General features: G+C 36.0%; 1 protein-coding gene across 3 annotated transcripts; it reads right to left on the reverse strand.

Moving 5' to 3' along the window:
- Positions 1–80: 80 nt before the first annotated feature.
- On the reverse strand, positions 81–26,239 carry LOC113108334 (sister chromatid cohesion protein PDS5 homolog A-like). 3 transcript variants are annotated; one of them, XM_026271360.1, is made up of 34 exons: positions 26,101–26,239; positions 25,268–25,411; positions 17,178–17,381; positions 16,913–16,999; positions 16,648–16,745; positions 16,450–16,576; positions 16,274–16,354; positions 16,030–16,170; positions 15,823–15,938; positions 15,642–15,736; positions 15,415–15,560; positions 14,229–14,380; positions 13,983–14,096; positions 13,758–13,839; positions 13,481–13,529; positions 13,254–13,393; positions 12,963–13,078; positions 12,297–12,402; positions 11,723–11,883; positions 11,441–11,564; positions 9,248–9,406; positions 9,091–9,159; positions 8,868–9,004; positions 8,652–8,775; positions 7,483–7,687; positions 6,867–6,981; positions 6,639–6,771; positions 6,136–6,255; positions 5,984–6,052; positions 5,066–5,223; positions 4,883–4,967; positions 4,464–4,801; positions 3,297–3,510; positions 81–456 (listed from the first exon to the last, which is right to left on the reverse strand). In XM_026271360.1, the coding sequence occupies exons 2-34, from the start codon at positions 25,373–25,375 to the stop codon at positions 415–417; spliced, it is 4,215 nt and encodes a 1,404-aa protein (XP_026127145.1). In that variant the 5' UTR covers positions 25,376–25,411; positions 26,101–26,239; the 3' UTR covers positions 81–414. The 3 variants fall into 3 exon arrangements, with proteins under 3 accessions (XP_026127145.1, XP_026127155.1, XP_026127164.1); XM_026271370.1 differs by lacking the exon at positions 26,101–26,239 and adding an exon at positions 25,960–26,014; XM_026271379.1 differs by lacking the exon at positions 3,297–3,510.
- Between the last annotated feature and the right edge of the window lie 1,225 nt (positions 26,240–27,464).

The raw sequence follows: 27,464 nt of genomic DNA on the forward strand, positions 1-27,464 counted from the left end.
TAATCATACAGTCGTATTGGCACTTTATAAGGTTAAACTAATTGAACACAGGATGTGAGCCTCAATGAAAATCAGAAATCTGAGGACAGTTTTTCAATTTAATAGAGGATTAAAATAAGCGAGGGAGTTACAACAGTAAAAAAATCTTTCCAGGTATTTAATAAGCAATCTTAGAGCAGATTAAAACAGATTTTTTTTCTTTCAAATGTTTGTTTTTAAAAATGGCTCCGGACAGAGAGGCAACAAGAACAATGTCAACAAAACAAAAAAGAAAAATAACGAATGGAGAGTATGTTTCTACATACAAGTGTGAACATCTAAAGAATGAATTCCTCGTTCATCTTGAGGTGTGAGCTGAGGACCGTTCAGGTTCATGAAGAGCGTTTGATGTGGAAGTGGATGCGTCTCAACTCTTTACTGCCTGACCGTCCTTGTCTTTACGCACCAACGGTTTACCTGAAACCAGAAAACAATAGAAATCGATCAATTCTACATTATAGCAGTGTGAGACCAGGTCTGGTGGAATTCTGCAGTAGACTTTTCAACATTTAACTGCAAAGATGATATCTTACAAATAACCTTTCAAACTGACATTTTTATTTTTCCATGAAACATAAAAGGAGAAACTGAGAGAGAGAAAAAAAAACACGAGGTCAGTAGGATTCGAACAAATGTATGAAACTAATATGAGCAACAGCAAGGATGCAATAAATTGATCAAAAGTCACCAAAATTATATTTCAAATGTGTCATGGTTTATTATTAAAAAAATATTTGACTAAAAAACAAAACTGTTGTAGAATGATTTCTGAAGGATCATGTGACACTGACTTGGCCATCACTGAAATAAATTACATTTTAAACCATGAAAATAGAAAAAAAATTTTTTATCTAATTTTATTGCTCTTGCTGCTTGTCTGACATTAACTATGTAAATATGAGACCAAAACATATTTTGCACCAAAATCTTGAATTTTAGGGGCATTTATGCACTAGATCAGAGGTTCCCAACCTTTTTCCTTGGGGCCCCCCCTATGTACATATTTAAAAATCCGTGACCCCCCCCCCCCCATATATATATATATATATTAGTGCTGGGAAAAAATTAATCGCATCCAAAATAAAAGTTTGTGTTTGCATAATATATATGTGTGTACTGTGTATAATTATTTTGTATATATAAATACACACATATGCATGTATATATTTAATATTTGTATTTATTTATATATAAATTATTTATTTTTATATATAATATAAATTATGTATAAATGTATATACATGCAAAAAAAAAAATATTAATACATGCATATGCGTGTATTTATATACAAAATAATTATACACAGTTCACACACATATATTATGCAAACACAAACTTTTATTTTGGATGCAATTAATTTATTTCCCAGCACTAATATATATATATATATATATATATATAGGGGTGTAACGGTTCACAAAATTCACGGTTCGGTTCGGTACACTTGTGTCACGGTACGGTTTTGATACAGCAAAAAGAAAGAAATGCCAGAGAAATTTCCTTGATTTCTTTTTTTTTTAAATATTAAAACTAACATAATAAAGTGTGATTTTTTTACTTTGAGTAATTCTGGAGCTATAATTGATTCTTCTTATGAGCATATAAAACAAAACAGCTTCTTGAAAAAATTTTTTTTATTTTATTTCAGATTAACATTTAAGGGCAGCAATTGTATTCATGTCAAAATACAACCGACGTAATGTTACTTGAAGGCATTATAGCCTACTATTCATGCCAAACTTTCATGGCTCGGTTAGTGTAACTACAGTAAATCCATGGTGAATGTTTCACATCTGGACACTGGATAGTTCATTCACGGCACAATGTTTCTTCCTGGTTTCCACGCGCTGTTTGATCCGTTAATAATAGAGAAATGTGAATGTTTCTCTCTAGATCTCGCAGCGATGTTATTACTTCTGTGGCAAATTCAAATGCTTTCTTTACTGGATCTCTTATTAGCGCTGTGTAGTAACAGCGTCGCATGATCACGATCGGCTCGCGCTGCACTGGTCCAAACTGATAAACGGTCCGTCAACCACACAATAACGAGCAGTTTCGTTCCGCTTGCATTATGTTTGACATTTGATGTCATTATGAGCGCGCTTGCCACGCGCAACGCGCCTAAATTTGAAATAACGAAATTGTAATTGAAATTGGCATTGTTAGCATACGATTTTTTAAAAACTTTGAAAAAATATTTTTATATAAAATTATTAGTAGAACATTTTATGCATGTTTATTCCCCTCAAAGCATATCCGCTCCGGACCCCAGGTTGGGAACCAATGCACTAGATCATGCAACAGCAAGATGATGGAAATGTCTGGGGCAAAGACAGTGCGTTATAATATTTTAATTGCGTAATTTATTTTCTTATCAAGTTAACATGTTAAACTGACAGCCCTTAAAATTTTATATATATATATATATATATATATATATATATATATATATATATATATATATATTCCTATTTTTACTCTTTCATTTTTACTCGTACTGAAATAAATCTTACTGACCCCAATTTCTTTCTTTGCAAAATATGTTTCGAGCAAATTCCAAAACAGCCACCATAAAAGTACCGTATTTTCCGGACTATAAGTCGCACTTTCTTTCATCGTTTGGCTGGTCCTGCGACAAAGTCAGGTGCGACTTATCAAAATTAATTTGACATGAACTAAGAGAAAACATTACCATCTACAGCCACGAGAGGGCGTTGCTCACTGCTCCTGTAGTCTTCACTGAAGACATAGAGCGCCCTCTCGTGGCTGTAGATGGTAATGTTTTCTCTTAGTTCATGTCAAATTAATTTTGATAAGTCGCACCTGACTTTGTCGCAGGACCAGCCAAACGATGAAAAAAAGTATATATGTTTTTTTCCTCATCATGACGTATTTTTGGACTGATGCGACTTATACTCAGGTGCGACTTATAGTCTGAAAAATACGGTAGTGTAAAAAATATGTATTTCAAGCCTTCTCAGGTCGCTGGATAGCTTTGTGTTCCTGACAGAAAGCTGTCGCATGACATCAGAAGAATATAAAACACAAGTCGATTGGACTAATGTCATGTTGCCAATGTTGTGTGGAAAACAAGCATATACATTCTGCAAAGTTTCTCCTAGTATTTGATGAAAAACAACACAGTTCGTAAGAACATCGAGGTGAACGGTTGCTTTAAGCTAAAAGCTGCAACGAATGTGAACTGTTTAAGAGCTGGAGGTCACAGCATGAGCTCTCTCTCTCTCACTGACACTCACTGACAGCTCGCCCTGCTCTGCTGCATGGGTGGATGCTCTCTGTTTGGGAGCGGCTGCACCCCTGAGCCACCTGTCAAGGGCTTCCTCCTGCTCCTGTAGCTGTGTGAAGCAGAGCACATACTCTGGGCTGGACTCCACTTCTCTCTCTGTCTCTCCTTCACTTCCATATGTCTTCTGAGACACCTGCTGATCTCGCTGCGCTACCCTCACTGATTTTGGACGACAGAAACACCTGCCTCAACTTCACAGAACAGACTTCAGTAACAGCTTAAGATGACAAAGTTACACACACTGTTTTTGGTGTACATGGGAATATCAAAAATGATTCCCACTGAGGCAAATTACATGCAAATGTGAGTCATTCTCTAAAAAGGATTTGCATGCAATAATAAATGTGAAACGCACTCTGGGCGTTGATGAGCTTAGTGAAAAACTTGTTTGACAAAGATGGGTGTGTTTATCATTTACGGGGTCACAAGCAAAGTCCATGCAGACTGACAAAATAAAATGTATACTATAATAAAAATGCATTAAATGTCGGACTATTCTGCTCACTAAGAATGCATTTATTTCATAAAAAACAAAAAAAAGTAAATTGTGGTTTTCTATTTTCATGCATTTTACAAATATTCATCATATAAAAGTTGCACTGCTTTAAGTGTAAATTGCATTACATTTTTTCAGGAGTCTTTGATTAAAGTTAAAAAGAACAGCATTCATTTGAAACCAAATTTTCATTAGAGTTTTTACAACCAATGCAAAAGTATAATGTAGTGCATACTTGCTGATTAAAACCACTAAATTCTTAATTTTTTTTACCGACCCCAAACTTTTGAATGGCAGTGTAAAATAAAGTAAAATAAAAATGATTACTGTGAGTAATAGGCTGCTAATCAGAAGTTATTTTATTATATACAAAAACTTATAAATATGCTAAAAACTATAATTACACACTATTAAATAATATATATATTTTTAGTTTGCCTGGAACGCTCTTTTGACCAAAGCCATTTTATAACATTTTATAAAAAAAAAACTTTAGTATTTGAACTTGTGGGAAGACATTGATTGAAATGCAGTGTCAAATGAAGGCCTACTAGTAACTCTCAGTGACAGGTTCATCTCTAGTTGATTGATGTCCTACGGGAAAGTCTTGCACTCAGTTACCTTTGCAGGTCGATCTGTCTCTGTGGTGTCACTCTTTTGGGTTCTGCTTCTTTCTGCTGTTTTGGTGTCTTGACACCGACTGGATCAGCTGAGGCTGTGCTGGCGGGATCCTGAGCTGGTGCTGCTCTCTTCCGGCCCCGTCCGCTCCCTCCTCCCGTCGCCGCTCCAGCCTCTTTATCCGGTGTGGACACACCTGAAGTGTTTTTAGGTGGTCGACCGCGTCTGGGTTTATTGGCGGGGGTCTGTGACCCTGCAGAGGGGTTTGAAGACACGCTGTTCTCCGAGCCGTCACTCGCAGGAGCAGCACGCTTCTTCCCACTGGGCTGAGCCGCTTCCTCCTGAGAAAGAGCAAAAAACTGAATGACAGAAGTGTTAACGTGCAGCATTCTTAGTGTTCACATGAGATATATGTATCTGACCTTCTTTACATCTCCTGCTTTTGTGATGACTGGATTCTCTTCGTTCTCCCTCGCCCCCGTCTCTGAAACCTCGGAGCTTGCATCCCTTTACGAGAAAAAAAAAAAACAACAACAATGTGTTTTCAATATTTTTAAAAGCTGGATAGATTCCACATCACACTGATATAAAAGTAAAGCACTTGCCTGCTCTTATTTGCTGCAGGCGAGATGGGTTGGGAGTTGGTGCTTGCGTTGCTTGCCGTGTCAGAGGCGCTGGTTTTAATGTACGGGCGGCGAGCGGTTACCGTTACAGTTAAAGGTTTGTTCACTGCTCCCAGCACGCCTGGCTGCTTTGGTGGTAGCTGAAATATATTAATGAGTATGTGTTGTGTATACTTCCAACAAGAAATATTGAGATGTCATCGATTCCTGCATGCAAAATATATCTTCCAACACTGTGACATCGAACACACCCTCAACCAAAAATATATATTTATTTGGAAATTATAAAGTCACGTTCTAAAATGTTAATGTCATTATGAAAAAAAAAAATTCTAAATCTGTAAATTATTACACAACTGTTAATAAGAGTTTGGGGTGGGTAAGATTTTTTTATTAGTTTTTGAAAGTCTCTTCTGCTTACCAAGGCTGAATTATTTGATCAAAAATACAGTAAAGAGTCATTCTGAATTAAATTTAATTAAATTAGTGTTTCCGTAGCTCAATTGGTAGAGCTTTGCTTAATTAAGCGCAATATTGGGGGTTCGATTCCCCGGGAACACATGATAGGTAAAAATTGATAGCCTGAATGCACTGTAAGTCGCTTTGGATAAAAGTGTATGCTAAATATATATATATATAAATAAAGCTCTATTTGCATTAAATTGATCAAAAGTGACAGTAAGGGCTTTTTTTTATTGTTATAAAAGATTTCAAATAAATGATGTTCTTCCTGACCCTGAACTTTTTTTTTTTTTGCTTATATTTTTTTAATCATACATTTTTATATTTAACTTGGAACTGGCCTTCTCCTACAAACTCCAATCTTTTCAAATGCATAAAATATAAAGCAAATTTCTTAAAATTAATTCACGTATAGTTCGCAGAGGTGACAAAACCTACCTGGATTTTCCCTGTCTGCAGAACCAATTTCGCTTCTGGGGACAGATATTCCTTATCATTGATAAAATCCTGTGTAGAGGGACGGACAGAATGAGTTTGATCGTAAGGTCACATGAGAAGTGTTCACTGCGGACCGTCAGAGAGATTGTTACCTTATCAGGTGTGGTAAAGAACTTGCTGGGCAGCACGGGATCTTTCGGGGAGTCCAGATGACATGAAGTGCTCTTGTTGGCGATCACAAATAATGCCACGTCACACACGATGTAAAGTTTCTGTAAACGCACGAAACACAAACAATACCCATAACAGGCTAATAGTGAACAGTCCAGTCTGAATGATGTAATCAGTGTGATAATACAAATTAGGTACTTGTATTATTATTATGGAGTACATGATTGTGTTTTATTCACTTAAGTTATTAAACATGATGATCAACACTTTCACCATCATATCCAGTGACTTTCAGATTCTGGAAATCTGGATTAAAAGATTTAAAACCTGGCATGCAATGTTGTTTTCGTGTTTGATAAAAGTAGGCAGATGCATTGCCTAAAATGAGTAACCTAGATTACGTTATGAACTACACTTTTCATCATGTAATCAGTAACAGACTACAATCTGGAAGAAATCGAATAATGTTTTAATGGAGATAAACCTCGTTTGCTTTTGGGTCGTCTGGTGCCTGAGCATCTTTTGTTTGTTTGATGTTCTCTACCATCTTCCTCAAGAACGAGTGACTGTTATTCTCATTCTTTGTCATCAAAACCTCCAGCATGAACCACAGGCACCTGGGAGGAAACAAGAAATCACCTGAATTAGTTTTCATTTTAACAGAAGAATTGTTAGTTAGTGTGATGTTGTCTCTGTGTAGAAGTACTCATACTCTTTGACGTCTCTGAGCTGCTCCAAATCCTGTGGTTTGGTGAGGTCTGGATCATGAGCTAGAAGATGGATCATGTATGGCACCACATATTCCGGCAGGAGAGACAGCAGCTTTTCTGAAAGAAAAAAAATATACACTGTATTTTCCGGACTATAAGTCACACTTTTTTCATAGTTTGGCTGGTCCTGTAACTTATAGTAAGGTGTGAATTATTTATCAAAATTAATTTGACATGAACCAATAGAAATGAACTAAGAGAAAACATTACCGTCTCCAGCCACTAGAGGGTGCTCCTCAGTTCTCCTGTAGTCTACACTGAAGACATTAGAGCGCCCTCTCGTGGCTGGAGACGGTACTGTTTTCTCTTGGTTATTGTTTCTAAACTAATGCGACTTATAGTCCAGTGCCACTTAAATACGATTCTTTCCTCGTCATGACGTATTTTTGGACTGATGCGACTTATACTTAGGTGCGACTGATAGTCCGAAAAATACGGTAGATATATTTTTCCAAACATAGGATATGCACGTCCTGGCCAGTCCAGCAGTTCTACAGGAAATAGCGTTACTGTCCCAGTGTGTTATGTGCGACACCAAAAACCAGAAAGTGTACCAACCATGGGGCATAGGGTTCTGTTTGATGAACTCTCTGCGAACACTGATGTTCTTGAGCAGGCACTGTCGAGCGTGAGCACGTCTCTCTTTCACTGGGTCTTTAGCACATAATGCAAACACAGCCATGTACTCCAGTGGCAAGAACAGCTTCACCAGAGCAACATGCAGCTTCTGAGCAAAGATCTGCCGCACCTGATAGCACTCGTCCTATAAAGAGAAGGATATTTTACCAATCTTTTTCTGTTAAAAGTTATGTAGGAAAAGTAAAAGCACCTTAAAAAGCCTTTGTCTGACCTTTGTCAAAGAAAATTTAAAAGTCTTCTTTGTTGCCTTTTTCTCAATCACACTTTAGAAATCATCAGAAATCATAGATCCCGTCAAAACTTAAAATCTCAAAATTTATCCTTTGAAGCCCATTTTTAAAATCAAAAAGTGCATTTCCGTGAAAGTGGTACGTCAAAATCATGTCACAAAATGTTTTTTCAGTCATGAATTATAAAAGTTTAGGTTTGGATCATGCACTTTCAAGTCGTTGTTCAAAAATGTGTGTGGCATTTAAGAGGTGTATTTAAAAAAAATAAAATAAATAAATAATAATAAAAAAAATAAATAAATAAATAAATAAATAAATAATAAAAAAAAAAATATATATATATATATATTTTTTTTTTTTGGCTCCTGAACTTATAAGATTTTTATAAATAAATAACTTGGTAGAACATATTACATTAAGATTCATGCATTTGCCAAATGCAAGTGTATTAATGTTAATGTTACTGACCTCAGCATTACTAGGTCCATCATATACAAGTAAAATATACATAATATATAACCCCAATAACAGCTAATATTAGACATTCGTTTTAATTTATCAGCATCAGTCGATATCGGATATTTAATTGTAATGCCTATCTATCCATTAAGATTAACTGAGTATTATATGTTAATCTTTAAAAGCACTTAAATGTAATCCCAAGAAAATCTTAAAACAAATTTAAATTTTTCTATCTTTTTATTCCTAAATTCATTTGAAAATGACTGATTTCAGTTTTATTCAGACTAAACAGTAAGGCATTTTAACATCAGCCATTACCTGTAACTTTAACAATTTAATAACTTTCTCTACAAACACAGTTTTTAGAACGGGTGTCTAGGAAGTGATTGAACTCACGTTAATGACGAGGCCACAGAGCTGGAACTGTTCTGGAGTGATGATTTCGTGGTAACAGGGCTCTTGTGCCAGTTTCATGATGGCGCTTCCCGCTGCAAGCCTCAGTCTAGACATGTCAGACTTGCTGTGTCCACAAACACGTGTGTTAGCGGCCTATTAGCCATATTAGAGCAGCTTTCATAGTTGCATACATCATCACTCAGGGGATGTTAGTACCTGATCTTTTTCTGCTCCGTGAGGTCTCCCTCGCTGACTAGCATGGCTGAGAGGAGTCTGAGAGTAGAGTTAGCTGATTTAGACTGATTATTCTTCATTCCCAGCAACCAGCGGACTAACAGCTTAATGGCTTGCACCTGGCAACACACACACATGCACATTAATACACACACAAATCACCAAGAGATGTTATTTTCAACCTGATTACTCCATGAAATTTCACCTTAGCTAGCACTTCAGGCGAAACCTCATCGTCAGTTGTCCAGAGTCGTCCATTCTTGTTTCCCACAGACTGAGAGATAGAGAGGGCTTGTTTAACATGCGAGGCAATCAAACCATTCATTCATGCTAAAAGCAGAACAGCACATCGAAACGCTCACTCTGTCGTTCATCAGAAGGTCCTTCACGATAAAATTGGCTACAATTGCCTTCATGGGAGATGCAAATTGATCCGGGGCCAGCATAGAAATGTGTCCGAGAGACACGAGAGGAGTGATGAGCTGTTCGGGCACGTCTGCGTTCAGACTGCGAGACAACGGCTGGAACAAGAGACAGACAAAAAAAAAGCACATTTGAAAAATTCTCATGCAGCAAAAAATGTCTTGATTTAAATATTCAAATGATTTGACAGTTAAATAAATAATGTTATGCATTTTTCTGGCATTTTAGGAAGAATGCTTTTATGCACTTTGATTTAGCTCAAATATATTTATTTAGAATATTGAGAATAAAATCTTTTAAAGTAATATAATTTTGGAGATAACCAGAATCCCTAGCGTTAAAGGACTGGTTACATTTAGTTTCCAAAATACATTCTGTGGAGATGATAACATGAAATACACACACATATATACATAAGTATTTTTTACACACACACACACACACACATGGCGCTGTTGGAAACAATCGACGACTCGAACATGCATTAACCATAATGTGTACAAAGAGTTTGCAAGTACGACATGAATTGTAGAACTTCAGAATTGCCTGTAGCTGTTACTTTCTATGACCTTATCTATGTTGCATGTAAAATTAAAATATATAATGTAATAATTAGGGGTGTGGCTGAAGCCGAATTCCTTATTTGGAATAGCACGGATAATGGCTTCAAAAATGAATAACAGACAAATAAATTCAGAATAATTCTGCCTGAATACTCCGCTGAAGCTGGCACAGTTCGGAGTTGGCTAGATAACAGGTGAGTCAGGCGATCAGCGCAATATTATACACAGAACTCTAAAGTCACGAGTGTGAAGTGAATGAATGTAAACTTTATTAATGAAAAGACAGCAAATCAAACACCGCATTGCTGTTGTCTCTCCGTGCATCTCTCAGAAATCAGAGCTTTGCAAGAGTAATATCACCTATAATAATACATCATACACGTTCTCTTATTTGTACATGTTTAAAAGGCAATGATTTAAAGCTTAGGCTACAGATATGACCAATGACCAATCAAACAGCCACGTTACGCATCAGTCTCTCAAAAACCAAACCAGTTCTAGTATATGCTAATAATCAGCTTCGATACGGATACATTTTCTACTTGTCCTTCGTGTCTGCATCTTTACCTTTTGCTGGTTTGCGCGGCACACACACATCTGTTTAGTGAAGTTCACTAAACATTAAGACTCGCTAAAAGTGTTCTGCGTAATGAAAGTGTGCGCACTGAATTGATTCAGTCGTGTTCAAATGATGACCAAACGTTTGTCATGACATCTCTCTCTGCTTGCATGATAAATGTTATTTTAGAAATTAATAATTATTTTATTTTAACACGACATACTTGTTCAGTGGTAACTATGAAAAAAAAGATGGCCATAACGGTCTCATCAACGTTGTACATGAACATTTTAATATGTAATGTCATAATTATAAAGTTTTGACAATTTACATATGTTAATTGTTCATATGGCTATGAATTAATAAGCGTTTAGTGATTAAAAAAAAACGATTTAATGTCTTTTCATTTACAGTAGCATGAACCACAAGTAGTCGAGAAACTCAAGTATTTAAAAAAAAAAAAATCGACTAGTAGAGATCAGTAGTCGTGCAACCCCTTATATATAAGTGTGTGTGTGTGTGTGTGTGACCCTAGACCACAAAAACAGTCTTTAAGTGTCAATTGTTTGAAATTATGATTTATACATTTACATTTATTCATTTAGCTGACGCTTTTATCCAAAGCGACTTACAATTGCTATATATGTCAGAGGTCGCACGCCTCTGGAGCAACTAGGGGATAAGTGTCTTGCTCAGGGACACATTGGTGTCTCACAGTGGATTTGAACCCGGGTCTCCCACACCACAGACGTGTGTCTTATCCACTGTGCTAACACCACCCCATCATATTATACATCATCTGAAAGCTGAATAAATTTTATTTCCATTGATGTATGGTTTGTTAGGATCTGACAATATTTGTCTGAGATACAACTATTTGAAAATCTGGAATCTGAGGGAGCAAAAAAATCTAAATATTGAGGAAAAATGTATTTATAAAAAGTAATGTTTATCTGTATAATCTATTCAGTAAAACTAATGGAAAGAAAGTATGACAGAACAAGATTTACCTCAAATATTTGAGCTAACTGGACCTCCTTGTTGTGAAAGATGGCATGGATGCAGTGGACCGCCTGTTTGGCCTGGTGAGGGGTGCCTCGTTTCGCCTTCTGATGTAGTACGGGAATTAGAGTCCTGCACAAAGAGTAATATTTCATTACACCAAACTTTTGAACTTGACATCATTAAAGCTGACGACACTGAGGAGCTTGAATGGAGTATGTAATGAGTGTAAAGGTTTGGTACTGAGTGTGTTGACTGTTTGTGTGTGTGCATGTGAGAAGGGTTCATACGAGCGGATCTGTGGCAGATCGGTCTCAATCTTTTGTCCTGTGTTTCTGAAGATCTGTATTGCTGCTTCTGCCACTTTATCATCCTCCATCTTCAGACACTGCAACAAAGACTCGTACGTCTCAGCCGAGTGGAACGCAGTGGGGTGAGTAAATGACAAAACCTGAGGTAGGGACAGACAGAACAGCAAATGTTAAAATAGTATTTAAATTATAAAAAAATATAAAAAAAAAAAAAAAAAAAAAAAAAAATATATATATATATATTTATTTTTTTGTACTTTAAAATATAAAAATTTTTTTTTTTAATTATTATTACAAATATTTAAATATTGGAATTATTATTAAAAATATTTACATATTTAAATTCAATATTTAAAATATTATACATTATGAAAATGAGTCTTCTAATTCTTGGTATTAAAGGGAGAAATAGCCCATTATTATTTTAGCAATTATTTTTTTTATCAATGTGACTGTGTGTCCAAGTAGTACTTCAAACTCTAATAAAAAAAAAAAAAAGAAATCCTGTTTTCCCTGATATTTAAATGTGTCCATTTGTTGTTCCAAACAGTACCTTGAGTAGCTCAAGTCCAGCACGAATGGCAGTATCAGGGGTTACTCCCTCATCATCATCATCAGCAGTGCCCTCAATTGACTTATTTAACAGCTTAACCAGGGCACTGAACACACACAAACACATGCACACATTATTGTTGATCTACACGATACTTGCAGTTACACTTCCTCCTCACTAGATGTCTCACCCTTAAAAAGCTATTCAGAGTGTTACACAACCGTTGAGAGGAAAGAAGCACATGGCCCATATTGCTCCTATCTCTCTCCCACTCAGTTTCTCTTCCCCTCTCACTCATGTCCTCGCTTTACATCTGCAGGTGCACTGATAGCAGTGCATATTCAATATTGTACAAAGTGCATGCATTCTTTTTTCCGATTTGTGCACAAAGTGCATGCATTCTTAATTTTTTGATTTGCTCTTCAGATTGTATGCAGGTATTTTGCAGGTGCCCAAACTAAAATTAATATGGGCATCATAGTGTATGTACAGTATATTTACAGTAGTTCTTACAGAAAACAAATTAAGCTTGATTGACAGCTCTTGTGGAAAATACTCATCCCTTACCAAAAAAGTAATTTAAAAAAATTTGGGCTAGATGCATGTTAATTGACTTCCCTCCAAAACAAAAACATTTCTCATTTGTAATTTGAGCTCATTGCTTACCTGATGGCCTCAGAGTCGATGTGCACCGGTGCAATTCTCTCCAGCAAGAATTTCACCATCTCCAGGAAAGGGTTTGTGGGCTGCTTTGGGAATGTCAGCTTCCTTGTGATTTCCCTCTTTTAAAAAAACAAAAACAAACATTAGATGACATGCTAAATATTTAAATAGCTGTTTTACAGTGTTTGTCTGAATCATTTGCATCATATACAGCAAGCTTATAAACAGTTACCATATCAGCTTAAAAAGTGCATATCTGAATGTAATTGGTGGATATATCATTGTAAGACTCACCACACACTGTTCAGCCTGTTTACATGAGCAGGTGGGACTGATGAGTTGCTCAAGCTGAAGACGGAGTTTCTCATCCTCACCCAGAACCTGATTAAACTTCTTCATAAAGTCCTGAGCTTTACCTGGGTCTGGGAGATTCTCTGAGAATGGGAGACGAATTACACATTGTAAAATCTGTAGGTTTCAACATCCATCCATTTACAGTCATATATGAAGTGTGAGCTTACTAGCGATGGTCATAAGTTTTCCAAACATGGCGCTGGTGTTTGCTTCAGACTACAGGAGGAGAAAAACAAGTCATAAGCAAAATACATGTGCATTATATGCAGTACGATTTTAATTAAACTGCAAAACTTAGAATAAACTGTGACTAACAACTAAAGAGAGTATTAAGGTGAGTGTGAGGTATCAGACCCTTTATAAAGTGTGTGTGTGTGTGCGCATGTTCCAATAATAGAGTCACGTATGTAAGTTCGAGTGTATTAGTGTCTAAGTGTAACTTACTGTAGGCAATTTGTGTAAATCCAGCAGTTCTCGAACAAGCCCTCTCAGCATATTCTGACACTTCCACATTTCATTCAGTGCTCTGAAAAACAACGAGATGCTCTGATATAACTGAACACATCAGTGAGATGAGTGCTGTTCATAGAAGCACAGTGATACTGTACAACACTGTCGGATGAGAATCATATCTGATATCTGCTTTTAAAACAGTCGATTAAGACTCACTTGACTGCGTTAGTGTCCAGACAGGCATAAAGGTAGTACAGACACTTCATCTTCTCTTCAGTCTCCAGACTGTGAGGAACCATGTTCTGGGCAAAGATCTTCTCCACCAGCAACCTAATACACAAACACACTTTAAGGGCCTGAGGTTTGCATATTAGACATGCTTCACTGTTTTAATGTCAATAAATTAGGCGATGAAGGACATGAAACCACTTGTGTGTGTGTGTGTGTGTGTGTGTGTCATACTTGTCATCTATGCTGTTCTGGTAGTAGATGTGTAAGAGTTTGTCTTTGATCCAGCTGATTTTCAAAGCGGACTCCTTCCCAGCCTCATGGTGCAGACAATACTTCTTATAAAGCTGAGCTAAACCCATCATTGCTTCCTTACGGACACGCCACTGAAACAAAACATGAAAACAGGCTAATTTACTTTCATCTAAAAAACACAGAGGACTTAAAATTACAGTATATGTGGGATTCTTTATCGTTTTATTCACATTCCAAGGGATTTGGATTTGAAAAAGGGTTCCATGATGTATCAAAATAAAACTGCAATTTTGTCCTGTTACGACTTTTCCTCAGCTGCAACTTATTTTTGGAACATATGGTAAATATATGCATTCTGTAAATATACAGCAAATACATTCACTAACCTGCAGCGCATATATTTATTTGGTAACACTTTACAAAAAGGTTTATTAGTTTACTACTTTAGTTAACAGGAACTAAGAATGAACAACACTTCTACAGCTTTTCTTCATCTTAAAGTTAATTGCATTTACTAATGCATTATTAAAATCAAAAGTTGTGCTTATTAACATTAATATACTGAATAAATACAGTAATAAATGTATTCATTGTTCATTCATGTTAATTAATACGTTAACTAACAGAACCTTACTGTAAAGTGTTAGCATTTATTTGCAAACAAAACAGCAAATTAAAAGATTAATGGCTTAATGTTAAAAAAAAATACAGATGCAAACAGTAGTATTGCATTGTTAAAGTTGTACTAGGAATAAATTTTTTCCTAATTTTTACATTATTACTTTATTTTACAGTACAAAATAATTTTTTTAATAATTTTTTTATAACAAAAAAAAAAACACATATTATTAAATAGCCATACTGAATGTCAAAAAAGTGGAGATGCACCCAAAGAGATAGATGGTAGGTTTTTATAATTTTTTTGCACTATAAGGGATCTAGATTGCATTTGTGTGAGTGTCTATTAACATTCAACACGCCCCATGCAGGAAGTGAGATTTCAGATTTTTGTCACTATGTAACGCTAAACTATAATAACGGAAAAACTATTCATCAGCATGGATTGATTAATCACATGTTGAAGAAATAAAAAAAAAGGTACCCCAATATAATGCAGCCCTAATTTAAATGGAACTCGGATGACTTTAGGGTACATCTTTCTTACCCTCTTGTCCAACATCCTCTCTCTGACGAATCCCAACAGCTGATCATTCACCAGGTTCAGGTCTTTCTTCCCTGCGTTGATGATGGTCACAATGACATCATGTCGGATTGCCTCCTCTGGGTCATGTGATCTCACCTTCAGAAAATCTGTCGCGACAGACAAAATGTTTTACGAGTCAAGCAAATGCTTAAAATGGAAAAATCAGCCGATATTGATCCCGAACACACCTGTAAGGTCCTTGGCGAGGTCCGGGTGGTTCATCAGACAGTGGCTAGCAAACTTCACACACTCCAGTCTCACAGGAACATGGATGTCGTTGAACCTTTGAAAGCAAATCAGAATTCAACGAACCCTCAAATAACACACATAATCCAAATCTGACTTTCCATCAAGGGTTTTTTTCCTCACCTTCCCAGAAAGCACTGCCAGAGTGGACGATTCTGAGTGGCCAGTTCAGAGTCCTTTGCTCCAAAGAGCTTAGCTAACAGTTTCACCACAGCCAACCTCTCCTCTCCGTCGTTACTCTAAACAGACAACAACATACAGATTTAGTCTTCCTCTAAAGGGGTTTGTCTGCAAGCCGGTGCGCCAGCAAATGTATGTGCATTTCCTCACCTTTAACTTGAACTCAAGTTGTGGCATCACAGAGACAAGAAGCAGAGGGTCAATTGCAAAGAGCTCTTGAATGAGGTCAAACACATGCTCGGACAGATCGCTCACAGAGGACTTTCCCATCACCAACACCTGATTAAAGAACTGTGGAGAAAGAGATGAAAGTCAATACAATGCCAAACAGGAACACATCATTGAAATCAACTCAACTCTGACAAGACAACTATTCTAATGGATGACTCCTCACTGAGGCAATGCAGGTCTCGATGGTCTGAATCGTTCTCTTCAGAAGAGTCTTGGCCAGGTCATACGCCTGCTTATTCAAATTCTAAAGCAGAGACAGATAAACAACCACGTGTTGATGAGCCATCTGAGACTGGACTGGGAAATAAGTTTGGAAAGTAAGAAGAAGTGTTTGCATACTTTGTGAGCAGGGATGAGGTTGATGAGGATTGTGTCCAGCAGCTCCTGCGTCACTCCGTCTCCCTCCATGATGATGGAGCTCATCAGGTCCAACATGTGCATCTGCACCTTCTGATTATGGCTGTTACTGGAAGAGGGAAAAGTCCTGATCAAAAAGAGTACAGCTGCGTAACAGAAGAGACTTAAAATCAAACTCACTTGATGACAGAAAAGAGGGTTTTGAAGAGCTGGATGAAGATGTCATTACAGTCCTCCAATTCAAAACAGATGTTGTAGGACTTCACCCATGCCAGGTTCTGCATGAAATGTTATATAAAAAGCAAACAGGTGAATATTTCTGCAATGTTGTTTATAATCCAAAGAGTCTGAAAGTAAATTGTAAACACATGCATGCATGCATACAAACACAGGCTATGATTAAATGCAATGAATAAACTCTGACTCCTTGAATGAACCATCTCACCTCTAGTAAGTAAAAATATCTGTTGAACTGAGGACTCTTGGTATCCTCTAATCCCTTCAACTGTCGTGTAATAAAGAGAAAGATTTCCTAGATGGGGAAAAAAAGAAAATTAATGACATCAGTGTGCTTTTTTGTTTTAACTGGGATTGTGTGTAGGATGGCGGAAAAAATTACGGTGCAAATGCATGATCAGTTTTGGGTTATATATTTTTAGCTCGAGTGGGAGTAAGTCATTTGTGAAGTTAATCTTTTGAGGAGTACATACCTTGAGCTTGTCATGTGAGGTGTATGGGGCCTCCGGAGCATAGATCCTGAAGATATCAGCAAGACAGCAGGCCACAAGTAATCGTACATCTTTGTTAGGGTTTCGCAGGAAAAACTCAGATGCCAAGTGAAGAGCCAGAGCCAAATACTGCTGCTTTTCCTCCTCTGAGTCTTGATCCATGTCCATATATGTCTTAACCACCAGCTATAAGACAGAGAGGTGTCATATTATACGCGTTTATCTTATACAGTGAGCAAGATATCTCAAAGCATTTATTAATTCATTATGTTAAAGGTTCAACTTTAGACAAAACCTATCTTTTACACATTGCATATCTGTAAAACCTAGTGAACGAAAATATTAAACACTAAAAAGCTTGTTTGCAATCACATGATTCTAATGACACGCATAATTCAGATGGAGGGCATGAAGTGTAAAGCAGAACGGATGAGATAGTACTGGTTTATACACTATTACAAGAGAATGGTATAAACTGAAAACCACAACATATTATAGCCTAGAATGCGAGGAATTAGCTCGTTCACATAATCACTAAAAAGCTGTCACTCACTATAATTTATCGCAATGTCACAATGTTCCACTATAATCAGTGAATCTCTCTATTCTGCACATATCTTATTTACGTCATGGCTATGTGTGGTGTTTAGCATTGAGTGAATGCATGAGAGTCGGCAGCCCTGTATCCATTTCTTTATTGATATTTTAATATCTTATATTAACCATTTGCACACAAGCATTATCCGACTCGGCTCCTCCCAACTGGAACTAAGCAAAATAACAACACTATTCTTTTTCTTGTCAGAGCTAAATAACATGCTTGTTTTGTAAGAGCACATTTGTGCTAAATCAATGCATCGGGTCACGTGTAAATATAGGTGGACACACTAATTATGGACCTTATTTTTAAAGCTTTCTGTTTTAACAGTGCCTGTGAATTTCTGCACATAAAAAAATTTGCAACCTGACAAGAAATGAATGTGGTTATTTTAAAATAGGTATTAGAAAATCTTATATTTGCATTCATATCATGTTCTGGTGCTCAAATATACCATGAATGCTGATACGGAGTACAGTTTAGTATCACACTGCTTGTCTATGTTAACAATCTTTCATATTATGAGTTTGGTGCAGTGTAAAAGTGGATTGATTTAGGATTGGGCTGTGATTTATTAAGCAGCAAGAAGCATAGTTTTTAAAAGTAAGAGTTCTGGGTGGGTGAAATGACCAAAATCTTATATCACGATATGAGTAATTTTATAATTCATAATTCTTGTTACCAGCGGCTATCACAAAAACCGAACACAAGCAAAAATAATAATAACAACAAACACTCAATTTCACTGAAGAAAAAAAAAGTCAGCTATTAACTAAGAATAAGAAACTAATTACATGCAATAGAACAAAAATAAGAAATGCTACATACATTATATAAAGCAATCAAATGTATAAAAACACTGGATATTTTTTCACTGTGTAAATTATCCAAAAGTTATTTAGTCAAGAACAGTGAGATTTTTTCCTTTTTTTTTTATCTTTTATTATCATGGATGACAGACAGCAGGAATATTAGACTGCTGTCACTTTATGAGCCACCTTTATCCAATTCTTGAATTGAAAAATCTTATTGAAATTAAATATGTTTGGGAGTAATTTGGAATAATAAGTGAATAACAAAAATAGCATTGTGCAGGCCCTAGAAGGTTATCTGCAAATAGTGACAGAGCGTTTCCTTCATATTGTGACATGTAGAGCTGTGTGAAATGGATTAACAAACAAAACTGTAGTGCAGGGACTAGATCTGTTGTTGATTGGATTAACCTATTAAAAAAAGCTTAGTCATACATTGCTAAAGGTAAATAATTAAGCCATTCTGCATGCAACACTTCTAGATCTAAGACCCAGGAGAAACTATGTTTTCTACTTTCTACCTCTCTCTGCTGCCGGGGTGTGTGTGTGTGTGTGAGAGAGAGAGAGAGAGAGTGTGTGTGTGTGTGGAAAGTGGGGGAAGGGCAGATTGTGCTCTGAGCTCAAGGACTGCATTTGAGCTTCACTCAGTCGAAACAGCGCACTGGCAAAAGCAGCAAGCCCAGCTGTCACTCCAAATCCCTCCAAAACACTCGGATACCTCCTCCTTAACCATTTTCAACCACTTTTGCAGATTAGAGAATAACAGAGTGAAAGAATCTCTGGAAATGTGTATGAACTGATTGCTACAAAAAGTCCACAGTTCTTCAGTTCATGTGAGAGAAAAAAAGTAACTTATGGTACTATATTTTACAGAGATTTCCCAATTATTTCCACCATCTGTGGATTTTTTTTCGGGTGGGTGGGGGGTGACCTAAATTCATGTTTACTTATTGAAAAGTACAACCTCATCTATAAGATTACAGTGTTATTTTCCACAAAATCATTACTGGTAGAGTGAAAACGTGTTATGTGAAAGGGTATATTAATACCTTTCATGCTGTGTGTAGTGTAGCTGTGTGTGAATGTAAACAGTCTGCAAAGTTGAAAAGCAAAAAGTGAGCATTCGACCATATCTTTTGAGAGAAACTATCATATCATCATATGCACAAACACAAATATAAAAGGTATTCCCTGTAACCCGTCAAAATAAAAGTTTGGTTTAACTTGAAGAAATTATGCGAAGTGGACATTGCAGGATATTTCACCATGATTCCAGTTCGAAGCGAACGTATATGTTCCATTCAAAGTGCACTGAAGTGTGCAAGATGTGAATTTATGCAAAATATGGAGAGCTGGGAGGCAAGAGGAACTGGAATTGAGAACCACCTTAATGTGAGCTACATATGAATACTTAAGTCCTTACATTGAAGTTAACAAACTCTTTTCTCTGCTCTGTCAGTCAGCCTTTAAACCGTGGTTGCGTTCATTTCCAACAGTCAGCTCAGTCAAAGATCATTATGTGTTCCTTTGTTAAACTTGATTTGTAAATACATTTCTATGAATTTGCAAAAAGGACTGACTTCTTGCCGATGTTTAAAGTTGTTTTGTTACTTGCTATCGGGTGTCTGTGAGAACAAAACACAGGCGTAGAAAAGACCATAAATAGTTTTGAACATGCACAGTAACTGAAATTTAAAACTGTTAAGAGAAAGGCATGTGATCAGCTAGAGGCAAAAAAAAATAATTAAGGAAAATCTAACCACGCCCACAATCCACGGCCCAAAAACTCAATATAAAAAATATTTTACCACATTAAACGATACATCTTATATTGTAAAATAGATTCAGTCCTGTAAAAAATAAAAAGCAGCATTTAATAATCATGACAAAAATATAATACTCCAGTTTTCAGTGGCACATGATCTTTTAGAAATCATTACAATTTATTTGACTCAAGAAACATTTATGATAATTAATGTTGAAAATAATTTCAAAATAATGATGCACTTTATTCCTCAGGTCAGAAAATACGGAAATACCTATTCATACGGAAAAATCACATCCCTGAATAAGACACATTTTTTATCGATAAAATATAATATAACCATAAAAAAAGATACAAAATTAAAACAGAAAAAATAAATTGTTATCAAGAGAAATTTAAATGAAAAAAAAAAAAAAAGAATTTGGAAAATAAAAAAACTGATTTCATAGTGCTCTAGAGTTATTCAAGGTTTAACAGCAGGGAAAGCCCCTTATATCTGAGAGCAGTAAAATAAACTCACAGGGTACTTATCTCCACCATATTACACTACATTTTCATTTCTAATCACAGTAACACAGGTAAGAATTAATAGTGCACAATGGGCTTGGGCGGTAATACGGTAATATGGTATACCGCGGGATCTAAAAATAGCAATGGTATCAGTTCCAATACCGTCATACCGTTAATAAAAAAAATAAAATAAAATGCACTTATATAGGAGACAAGGATTAAATATAAAATATAATTTATTTAATGCCTAAAAATGTGTATGCGTGGTTGTCATCTTGTGACAACGAGACGAGGAGAAAGAGAGAGGAGGGGAAAAGATGGCGAGTTGCGCACCGAGTGACCTGGTCTCAAAAAAAAGAAAATAAATTCTGCAGTTTGCCAGTATTTTGGGTTTCGACCGAACGAGAAGGGAGAGGTGGTAAATAAGGACGAGGCTATTTGCAAATTGTGCCCTCACGAAATAAGATGACACTGGGAATATGCTGAAAAAAAAAAAAAGCAGATGCAATGGCAGGTCCTGTCGGCATCGGCAATGTAGAGGACCGAATCGGAGCTGAAATAACAGCCTACTGTTTAGAGCCAGTTACTCAAGGAGACGAGGACTCACTTCATTCATGGAAAAATGCTGACTGGTGTTTTCCCCAGATGTCGCGAGTGGCACGAAAGTACCTGTCCGTCTGTGCCACAAGCACACCATCGAAGCAGGTTTTCAGCACCGCAGGTAAAGTTGTCAGCCACAACTAGCCTGACTACGTCAGACTTCCTACTTCCGCTCAATTTCATTTCGCTTCTGTACTCAGTACTTCTGATTAGATTGTATGCCACTTGCCATTCGTTCCTATTAGCACTGTTTATTTTTTATTTAATGGATTCGGGTATTTTTATTTGGTTTCATTAAAAACTATTTTGGAAAGAAGTTGATTTTATTTAAACATATTGCTTTTCAAAAATTTTTTATTATATATATATATATATAGTTAGCGGTGTTTATTCGTTGCTTGAGAGACACCGGAACAATGTTCTTGAATGCGGTAACTTTCTGTGATTATCCGCGGCGTATTTGAAGTACTGTAGAAGACCGCAGTTCTTATTCATTCATTAATAATGTTTTGCTTTCATACATCTTCAAATATGCCGTGGAGAATCACAGAAAGTGACCGAATTAGGTTTTATTGTGGACTTTTTCCCCTTTTTTCTTTTCTTTATGGCAAGCAAAAATATGTCGAAATTCGAATATCAGTTTTATTTATCGAATAATTAGAGCCAAACGAATATTATAATAATAATATCTGTGCACACCCCTAGTGATTTTATTGATTTGTGTGTGCATCTCTGCGCAAAAACTGTTCTGTAGGCCTATGTTTATGTTAATTAAATTATGTTTGACTATTGCTATTTGTTGCTAATAAAAGTTGTTAATATTGTTGTGTATGTCATTTTGTTATTGTTTCAGTATTAGTGTTTGGAATTCAGTTTCTGAATGGTTTAGGCACAAGCCAACAGTTTGGTGATGCTGTCTCAGCCTTACGTCATATTTTTTTAATTATTCACGGTAATACCGTATACCGAGGTAAAATAGGGAGGAGGTTTGACGGTATCAAAATTTGGATACCGCCCAGTGCACAAATGATAAACTTGTCTACCAAATTGTCATTCAACAAACAGTCCCTCATATGTTGAACTTCAGTTGGATAACAAAGCTAAAGTGTTTCATTTCTACAACACCCAGTCTGTTGCAACTTCCTGTTCAGCCAGACATCGCAGAGTTAACCACTGAGTTTGCTTTCTCCTGCCAATAGTTTTTTGTTAAGCAGACTTTGGGAAAGCTATTTGCACAACACACCAGTTTGTTTAAGATTATGAATACCTATTTGCAACATCTTGTTATTTTACAACTAAAATAAGTATTAAGTGGCTCAAACCAAAAGCCTTGCACAATCCAGATAAAAACAGCCAGGACCACTCGTAAATCATAAATTAATTATTAAATGCATGGATGAATAATTAACAACAAGAAAAAATAAACAGGGTTAATTTTGATGATATAATAATAATTATTATGCATAGGGGGATAATGAAGATTCACTTAACTATCACAATTTAATCTTTCCAGAATCGTTATAAAATGCATGTATTTTAGTCCTAGCTTATGAAAAAGTGATCGACCAAAACAGTGGGGTGTAACTACAGGTGCATCACAAAAAAATCAGAATATCATGGAAAAGGTCTTTATTTTTGTAATTTAATTTTAAAAAGCAAACTTTCTTATATTCTAGATATTCATTGCACACAAACTTTATACACATAAAAATGCAAGAGACTGGAAATGTAAGCACATGCAAAAAGCTTTGCATTACACTACATTCAAAAGTTCAATTTGGTGAACTCTGCCCAGCAAATTTGCATCACATGAAAGACTGATACGTTGCAGTGTAACCTCTTACATGAAAACAACAACGCAAACATCAATTACACATTGAAAAATAGAGAAATTAATTACTTATTGCCCCAAATCAAAAGTGCCCATCTCAAAGTCTCAATTCACTAGACACAGCTTTACTCTCTCTTTCATTGCAAGACTAAGACATTTTTGGTAACACTTTTTTTAAGGTCCAATTATCACTATTAACTAAGACTTTTGCCTCAAAATTAATTTGCAACTTATTAATAGCTAGTAAGGTAGTTGTTAAGTTTAGGTAGGGAGTAAGATTAAGGGATCCAAAATATAACCGTGCATGTGTTCTATTATACAGGCAATATTCTAGTAATATGCATGCAATTAGTTAATAGTGAAAATTTTATCCTAAAGTGTTACCAAATGTATTTGTCACTATTTTATCATCCGTCAAACGAGAAAGTCTCCAAGGTGCAGAACCGATCACAATAAGCTTATTAAAGGTGCTCACCCTCAGGTCATTAAGATGTAGATGAGTTTGTTTCTTTATCAGGTTTAGAGAAGTTTAACATTACATAATTTGTTCACCAATGGATCATCTGCAGTGGATGGGTGCCGCCAGAATGAGTCCAAACAGCTGATAAAAATATCACAATAATCCACACCACTACTCTAGTACCTCACTTAGTGTCTTTTGAAATCATAAGCTTGTAATAAATGAATCATTAAACACTTTTTAAATAAATCCACAATCCATATTAATGGACAGAACTGTTTTGGCTTGTAAACGGTGCTTGATCTGTGCATATTTCTTTGCTGATTCAGACGAGATTATTTTTTTTCACTGGAAAAAGCAGTTTAGCCATAAGCCAGGGTTTGGAATTAAAAAAAAAACTCTTCCTGATTGATTTGTTTCTTACAAAGACGCAGATTTTCACGTCACAACATGTTACTTGATGAACTGGAGTTGTGTTGTGGATTGTGATCCTCTTGTTCTGCCGGCACCCATTCACTTCAGAGGAACCATTATGTAATGCTAAATTGCAACTCATCTTGGACGGCCTGAGGGCAAGTAATCAGTACACTTACATTTTTTAATGGAACCAATGATTTATTTTCAAGTCTTCATGTTCAAGCCCTAACTCAAAGCATGAGCAATAGCAATATGAAGGTTGCAATTTGCAAAAATTATTTTTTTTGACTATTAGTGGAATATTACTGGTCCACGTACACTCACCAACTCAGTGGATTTAGAACTAAACAAGACTCACCATCAACAGCAACCAAAAAAACAAAAAAAAAAAGTCATTTTAAATGTATTTTCTGATATGAGACTTTTATTTTGAAAGATGTGCACGACAGCTCAAAGACTACAGATGCAGTTTAAATCCAAAGAGCCTGAAAAAATGCACAATCCCGATTAATGTCAGTGTCATTATTCTATCGTTATTTTCTTAAATTGTTCTTTTTAAATTTATTCATCAAAATCTTGAAAAAAGTATCAGGTTCCAAAACAGCATTAATCAGCACAACCGTTTCCAACACTGATAATAAATCAGCATATTAGACTGATTTTTGAATGATCACGAGACACTGAAGAATAGAGTAATGATGCTGAAAATTCAACTTTGCATCAAGAAAATAAATTAAATTTTAAAGCATATTAAAATGGAAAACCATTATTTTAAATGGTAATAATATTTTACAGTATTACAGTTTTTTTCAGTATTGTTCATTAAATAAATGCAGGCTTGATGAGGAAAAGACACTTCTTTAAAAAGTAATAAAATCTTAATGATCATAAACTTTTGAAAGGCAGTAAGTGTATATATCCTAAAATACTCAGTGGCTTGAAAATATAGGCATCATGACCGAACCAGTGGAGACATAAATGAGACTAAGTTCAACAGTTTAAGCATGTGCTAGTGTTTTACAATACTCAATAGTTTTTTTGAGCTCAATATATTAGTTAGTCTCCACTCTGGCTCTTACCTTAAGTCGTTTGACGACTTCATCGTTGCTGATTTTCTCTGTGATCTCCTTGACCCCCAGTGGGTAGGTGATGGGTCTCTGCTGCTGAGGCTGCTGCGGGAACTCCATCCTTCTTCAGACAGACAGACGGTCCTCTACTGGCCTCTATAGGCGACAACACTACAGTTCAACACGAGCCCAGCACACGCTTACAGAAACACTCAAATAAACACCGTTTGCGCTTCAGTCTCATGCTCTCTGGCCGTGTAACTAACCCACATAAGCCCGCGGAGTTACCCTGAAACCTCACAGACGACATTTACAGGAAAAATCTCGAATAAAATCACGAAGCTTACTAGCTTGAGTGCTAACGACACCCGCGCTTTTACTCTAAAACGTACTGCTTTATATATATTCAAAACTCTCCTGACATGGTTATCCACATATTATGCATGTTCCGACATTATCGCACTACTTGGATAATATAAAAAAATTTAAAAGTCGTTTTAATCGTTTCTGACGCTCTCTGATGGGCTAACGGCTTAGCCGTTAGCTACCGTTACAGGCCTCAAACTATGAAGCCAAAACTCACATTTATCTAATAAAATCCCAACCAGACACTTCCTGCTGCACAAAAAGCACTGATTCAATATATCTCACTCCACCGCGCCCGTTATCCTAACTTTACACAGTAAGAAATCTGAATTGTTTACTTGTTTTCTCTGTATAAGTTCAGTCAGCGACGCAAACAGCTATCACTAACTTGATCATCCCTCACAAACTGTGTGAATTAAACTCCGTCGAGCGAACCCAGTCGCCTCACAACCGCCTATAAACCATTCCCCGGTCATTACCTCACAGACAAATCGTTGTTTTAACTCATGAGTCGGGTTCGGGTTCGGGTGTTTTTTTAGTTTTGGGCACAAAGCTCCGTCTCTTTCATTCAGGGCTGTGTGAACGTCCTCGCGTGGAAAGTGGAGGCGCATCGCCCCCTCTGGCACAGAGACGGTACTGCAGCGTTCCGACGGAGGGAGAAACGTGACCGTACAGTTTAGAAAAGCAACGGCGTTACATTTTTGTACCGTAAATATCAGAGATACACAATTGTTTTTTTAACTTGCTGTGAAACCTTTTGAAAATTAGTGAGGTCTGGGGTAGGGTTAGGAATTGTGCTATTATAACACCTACATATACTACTCATACAACTACTCATACAACTAAAAACATTAAAAGAGACAAATATGTGGATGTTCGTGAAAGATGTTTTTTCTATTTGAGGGGGTGGAAGTTTTTCAATTAGACCATATTGCATCAAAATTTGTTAACATTTTGGGGTGGATAAATGTTTGTTTATTATTCATGCATTAATACTTATTACTGTTATAGATTTCATTAATAAGCATTGCTATATAGATGAAAACTTTGTCTCGTGCTCTTATGAATGTTTTTAGCATGACTTTTTATTTAACTTGAAGGATATAATTAATATTCATGGCCAGTGTTTGCATATTTAATTTCATTCTGTAACCATTCTGTGTTCTAGTGTTAAATACTACTGTTTTTGATAGTGCTGTAAATGTTTCAGATGGATAATATCATGATTGTTTTCCCTTTTTCCCTTTCCCTTTGGCCTTTCCACTAAATATTGCTGTATTCATTTTCTGAAAAGAAGTAATTTTGTAATTTATACATAAATACAATTATAGCCTACTAAAAACTTGCAATCTTATTATTGATGCTATTATCTATAAAAATTCACATTGTGGAAATACACACAATAGAAAAATAAATACAATATTGCAACTGCCTTTCTAATTCACATGGTGCAATATATATATATATATATATATATATATATATATATATATATATATATATATATAAATTATTTATTGTCATATGTCAACTCCGTACCATAGATGGTTAGATAAAATGTAAATATACTTATATGTATGTACTTAATTATTGTACATGTTTTGTTTTTGTATTATATAATCGTTTATTCCTTATTCATCTATTGTACAATGATTTGATAATACTGTGCAAGTCATTTCAATAAAGCTAATTTGAACTCAATTTAAAAAAGTTTCTAGTGTGTTTATGTTTTGCTTGAATTGATGTATTATTTTCATCAAACAAATATCCTCCAGTCCAGTGGATGGCGGTAGTGCACCAACAGATTACGTTAGCAACCGCCAATAAACACCAGAAGTTGTTG

This window comes from Carassius auratus, chromosome 1 (assembly GCF_003368295.1).
Source record: "Carassius auratus strain Wakin chromosome 1, ASM336829v1, whole genome shotgun sequence".
NCBI classification, from domain to species: Eukaryota; Metazoa; Chordata; class Actinopteri; order Cypriniformes; family Cyprinidae; genus Carassius; species Carassius auratus.

Excerpts from the sequence above, each read along its gene's own strand:
- LOC113108334 (XM_026271360.1), bottom strand. The coding sequence starts at position 25,375 with ATGGAGTTCCCGCAGCAGCCTCAGCAGCAGAGACCCATCACCTACCCA. Across the intron at positions 15,737-15,822 it reads TGGCAGTGCTTTCTGGGAAG|GTTCAACGACATCCATGTTC; the intron begins GTGAGGAAAAAA and ends TTGCTTTCAAAG. Across the intron at positions 14,097-14,228 it reads CAGAACAGCATAGATGACAA|GTTGCTGGTGGAGAAGATCT; the intron begins GTATGACACACA and ends TTTGTGTATTAG.